At 43.3% G+C, this 6,058-nt stretch overlaps 1 protein-coding gene across 1 annotated transcript; it reads left to right on the top strand.

Annotated features, from left to right (window-relative positions):
- Nucleotides 1-269: 269 nt before the first annotated feature.
- LOC139135611 (uncharacterized) lies at nt 270-5,659 on the top strand. Its single transcript, XM_070703091.1, has 2 exons — nt 270-1,890; nt 2,800-5,659. Exons 1-2 carry the CDS (start codon nt 575-577, stop codon nt 3,968-3,970), a joined length of 2,487 nt encoding a protein of 828 aa, XP_070559192.1. The 5' UTR covers nt 270-574; the 3' UTR covers nt 3,971-5,659.
- The last annotated feature ends 399 nt before the right edge of the window (nt 5,660-6,058 follow it).

Raw genomic sequence — 6,058 nt, 5'->3', positions numbered from 1 at the left:
ATTGTACATTTCATGAAACCAGCAGCTGTTACATGTGCTTAGCCACCCGGAGAAATATAATTGTCATCCACTGAGTTGCCTTGTTGACTGTTTTTCGCGATATCTGTGGCTCGAATGATGGGGACTTGTTTGTAAATGAAGAAGTTTGCGAAAAAAAGGCGATGAGGATGTGCTATTGGACAAAAACTGAAGCGATAGAAACAATGAGGAAATTTATTAAATCTGTCTATTTGCTGGACTATTCCCGTAAATGCATCTCATCACTTCTGAAGAATAATTTATTGAAATGTAAATGCTCAAAGCTTTAAGGTGGCGAAGTCCCCGTCTACAATTAAATGGAAATCATGTCCATTTTAATTGCATCTTCATTTAAACTGGTAGGTCTCGTAGTCGTAGGGTGGAAGAACTTTGTAGCACAAACTTCACGTTCGACATTATCATCATCGATAACACAAAATTTCCCTGAAATGTCCTCAAATGTGAATTTGTGTCTTTCATCCGTAACACCATTGTGCCACGCGATCTTTGCTAGTATGTACGCCATCCCCTGACCTAATTCCATCACCCTTGAGTAATGCTGAGTTTACGTCGTGTTTGTAGTCGCCTGGTGACGCGAATTGACCAGACACTTCAAACTCGAAATTTCCTCTTCATCCTGGCATGGGTTGCTGTTTTGTATCTATACCATCTGTGGCTCGTCGGCCAGCATCCGTCGCCGCCGTCGCTGTCAACGTCGATCCAGAAATCTGTGTCTGTTGACTCTCGAGCGGAACTCACGTCGCTGAAGCAGAACGTCGCCTCCGAAAGCGAAGAGACGGAATCGGCAGGCGAAAGTGTAATCGACTATCCTGATCGGTCGGAAGGCGAAGATGACGCTGAAACGGCACAAGGGGTCATGGTTACAACGGAGAAAATGACATCACGGATGGAGACAACAGGTTTCCCAGTCAAAGTCACAACACGCGGACCGGTAGAAACGGATTCAAGAACAGGTATTGACTATGATAAGCTGTTTGCCATGAAGAGTCCAGATACACAAAATGTTGAGGTTAGAAATGCGCTGGAATACGAACAAAACTGGTTCAATGGAACGCTTAGACCCCAGGATCACCCGGTGGTTCCGAACATCGCCCACTTTGTCTGGTTTACCTGTCGTGATTTTACATTCTACCACCTTATCAGTTTGCTGAGCGTGTACTCAGTCATGAAAGCCGACAGGATTCTCTTTCATACCGACTGTGAGCCGACTGGCCGATGGTGGACCGAGGCTAAGCTTATCCCAGTCCTCGAGGTGATGTTGCTGGAAATGCCGACGTCTGTCTTTGGTCACGAGCTGAATCCGTTTTGGTCAACTCACAGCGCGGATGTCGCCAGGCTGCGGGTACTTCTCGAGTACGGAGGCGTCTACTTCGACCCTGACGTCTTCGTCGTGAATTCGCTGGAACCGCTGCGGCATTACGATTTCGTCATGGGCCGACCCCGTGAAGGGAGGCTGAACAATGCGGTAATAATTTCAAGAAAGGACTCACGGTTTTTGAGACTGTATTACGAGAGCTATAAATTCTACAACGAGAGCTGCTACCTTTGCAATTCTGTCGAAATCCCGAGTAGAATTGCGTACTTTAATAGAAATCTAATTCACATCGAACTATTCACATTGGTTTGCTCGGTTCGAGACCTCTGGAAGATTCAGTTAAATGAGAACTTCGACTGGAAGCACACGCGGTACACCTTGCACTTCTTTGTAAAGACCCCCCTTGAACAATTGAATCCGGAGAGCATAAAGACATTGAACAACACAGCCGGCGAGGTGTCGCGATACGTATACTACAACATGAGAGAGGTTATTCCAACAAATATCACACCTCCTCGATGGTGGCAGACGTCAAAGTGAGTAGGCGATGACAGATTTTATTTTTTTTGTCTGATAAATTTAACGGCGACTTGTTGACTTTCAATCTGAAAACTTATAAGTGCAAAGCCCGGTCTTCTTTCGACGCCCTTGCTTGTAAACAATAGGTTTGACATTATTAAGAACATAATCTGTATGATATTTGTCGCTCTGTACGTGCTCTTGGTCTTTGCGCACGCGATTTTGATTGAAACACTTGAGTAAAGAAGGAAATAAATGAAAAGATGGATTCAGCGGCAAACAGTGGCAACTAAGACGGGGAAATTTCATGGCATCGTAGAATAGCAAAGTCACAAAGCCGATGAATTACATGAAGCGTTCCTCTTTCCGTTTGTAGCAACGGGTTCCTTCAGTCTGTTGGCCCATGAACGGTGGCGCTCCACTTTCTTCGAGTGGCCGCAGTTCGAATGGTGTTGAGACCCGCAAATTCACAGGCGAACTAGTACAAAATAGTCTGAGAAATATGATATTGATATCACATTTATGAAATATCGATATTATCAATAAAACCGTTTTGGTACCTAGTCAGAGTTGAGCTTCTTTTCTGCTAAGCAATACTTGATGAAATCACTGAACGTGTATAAATTACATATACTGGACATCTTAATCTACGGCACGTTCTATTGGACGCGCCATAGAAGTCCGTAGACTACGATATCCAATATAATTCATGCACTTTCAGTGATCTTATCAAGTATCGCTGAGCAGAAAGGAAGCTCTACACTGTTGTAATACCAAAACGGCCGTATTGATAATATCAATATTTCATAATTATGATATTAATATCGTATTTCTTTAACTATTTACTCCTAGTTCGCCTGTGGCAAATTTCCAGGTCAGCAAAACACCATTTCTTTAATGCTTATGCACAATGCTTGTTCTTTCAGACATCTTTCGGATCGTCAGACGGAAATCGAAACGACATTGCGCCGTGCCGAACGAGAGCACCAAGAACAGCTCTCCCAGGCGCAAAACAGTGCAACTAGCACCCTGCCTGCACCAAAGAAGGACGAGCAAGCATCGACTGGAGAGGGAATTGCAAAAGAGCACGTAAAGGCTACACTTGAACGGAACAAATATGTCATCGTACCCAATATCGTGCATTACATGTGGTTTAATTGCAAAACCTTTCACTTTTACAATCTGCTAAGTTTGATCAGCGCCTATCGGATCGTGAAACCTCCAAGAATTTACTTTCACACGGACTGTGAGCCGACGGGTGTCTGGTGGGAAGAAGCGAAAAAGATTCCAAATTTGGAGGTACTCGACACAGCGCAGCTGAAAGAGATTTTCATGAGTCCTATCAACCCCAAGATGGCTGACCACTCAGCTGATATTACTAAGATCGTTACGCTGTTGTCATTAGGTGGCGTCGTAGCTGATGCCGACGTGTTCTTTGTTAATTCACTGAAACAGCTGCAATATTACGAATTCGTTATGGGTCTGTCAAACGATGCTCGACGTGTTTCAAACAGCCTTATTCTGTCTGCGAGAGACACCTCGTTTCTGCGTCTGTACTACACAAACTACATGAAATACGATGGAGAGTGCCGTCTCTGCAACAGCATTCTTTACCCGACCCAGCTCGCCAATGAGCGCAGTGAACTTATCCACGTCACCCATCTCTCAATCGACGGCTTGCCAGAAAAAAGTCAACCCTGGCAAACGGGAACCTACAAGACAGTCAATTGGAGAGAGAAGCGTTACGCCATACAGTTTCCGATCGAGTCTCTCGGTAATCTTGACCCGATTTCTATCAGGGCACTAGAAAGCACCGTCGGAGAAGTTGCAAGGTTCATCTACTATGGTAAGCCGAGTCCACTCCCTCCCGATGTAAAAGCTACTCCATGGTGGAAACTACCACAGCCAATACTTCCTCCAGGTCCTCCAGGGGTAGGAAAACCCTTACATTCTGATAAGAAGGGGGACGATGAGGGGGAGGAGGAGAAGAAGAACAAGAAGAAGAAGAAGAAGGGCGACAAAAAGTCGAAAAATAAACATCAGCAGAAAAAGAGACGAAAAAACCAGTTAAACTTGCACTCTCTAGCCATTAGCTAGACGGACTGTGATTTTTACTTGTCTGCAACTTTGGGTGGGTGGATGCTTAACTTAATTTGGTATAGTTTTTTTTGTTGCATTATTCTTTAATAATACCATTGTTACTGTGGTAATAGACGAAAAGATACTTGCAATCGGATGAGCAGACTGGCTAAATACAAGGGAAGTAATCTGGAAAACTAAGCCCGTGCGTCGTACTTATAACTCGCCGGTGAAAGTAACGTTTGGCCACGTCTCTCCATCAGTTCAGCAATGTATGTCCAATGACAAACTATGCTTGACCGTCGCAGTCGGTCCTCAAATCAGTGATGTGGGAAGCGATCGGGGAAAATGGGGATATGGCCCCTCCTCCACTTCCTAGAAGAGGGGACACAATACTGTTTGCTCATTTTCCCGAACTTTTCGATGGCTTATCAATAGTTTTGCTATCACTTCCTGATAAGTAAGAACATGTCACCAAGGAAACGCCTTCCAACGACATTTGCGCCATAGTGTTCAACGCCTAGGAACGCAAAATCATCAGACCGCCATGAACGTCTTGCAAGAGGTTGAAGAGTATCTGATCAAGTTCACGGACAGTCAGGAAATCCATGCTGCAAACTATCTAGAAGAACAGTGTATCGAAATGATCCGGAGATCGATCGGTAAGAAATTCTGCAGAAATGCTGCCCATCGTCTTGAAGTCGGATGAAAATTTAAAAAACGTCATTAACATAGGAAATAGAAGGCAAATGTCAATGTTTATCACTAATAAAGACGAACGGCTGAAGTACTTTGGTCGTTTCTGATGCGGCAATGATTGGTAGAAATGGCGGCAGTGGCAGAAGACGGCTATCTTCTTCCGCAACCGGAACGTTATAATTCATATCGGGCCTTTGTCCATTCCGTATAAGTCCCATATCTTGTATAGTTAAATTTCGCGAATGTCTTTCCCTAAGCCACATCTTTAGGGAAACCGTGTCAGGCCCTCATTGCAACAATAGTTACCGTACGTAGTTACGTATCATTTGTTTACATTGTTCATGTTGCTTGTTTCATCTTGACTAGGGGATAAGAAAAATAGCTATAGTTACAAGGATTTAAAGAAGATATTATTGCCCATGCTGTGGCCATAGATTTTACAAATGGTAGAACCGTGCCCGTGCTGTATGGTGGCGCTAAGCAATGAATGTTGAAGGATCGACCAACATTAAGCTCTTGCTCTTTTTGAAAAAGTTGTCTCGAAGGAGGATTCACAAAGTCTTCTCTTTCAGACTCGTAAGAATGGACATCAAGAGTCGAAGTAAAAACTTTCCGATCAGAGAAATAAAACTTTCACCGATATTTGAAACTCGAAATGACCACCATCCTATAATAAACTCTACTTAAAACATTTCGACTTCCACAAACACAAGTCGGCAAAATAACCTTAATTTTCTGTACAAATTGAAGAATCGAATCCAAAACAAAGAATTGTAAGATTTCCAGAGTTCCACAATGTGTCCTAGATTCCTAGTCTGTCCCAAAATGATGTTTTCTGTACGAAAAGTAAAAACTGACGATCAGGTAAACTTCATAACATGTGTTCTAGCAAAATGGCACATTGAAATAAGATAATCAGTGGGCAGTAAAATAAAAAATAATGTTGTAGCAATACGGGACGGGCAGTCGGTGTACTTAATGGTCGGTGATTAAATTATACAGTTGTCGAAAACGTTTGTTAGCCTGTGTTTTAATTTGAATGACGTGGCATTACTGAGTCCATGGCTGACTGACGCACAACATGAACTTAACCTTACTATGTAAACGGCCGGGTACTAAGTGTAAGTTTTACCACGGTCCCTCTAGCGGTGACAGAGGGACCGTGGTTTTACACAGTCAGATATGTTTCATTTCATCTACCGTTGACGGAAGTGAGAAAAGTGAATTGGACGAAAATTTTCCTAGATAAATGCCTGCGTGTATATGTATGCGTACGTGGAGGTTGAGGGGGCAATTGCATACCTTCTACACACCTTATATTATCACGGTAGGTTAAGGTGAGTGAGTGCGAGAGGATGTCTATGTGTGGATATTAGATGAAATGAGTGAGCTCGCGTTGTCTATGTA

This window comes from Ptychodera flava, chromosome 6, assembly GCF_041260155.1.
Source record: "Ptychodera flava strain L36383 chromosome 6, AS_Pfla_20210202, whole genome shotgun sequence".
Classification (NCBI taxonomy): Eukaryota; Metazoa; Hemichordata; class Enteropneusta; family Ptychoderidae; genus Ptychodera; species Ptychodera flava.
Note: the sequence above shows the minus strand (reverse complement) of the source record. Positions and strands in the feature narration are given on the sequence as shown.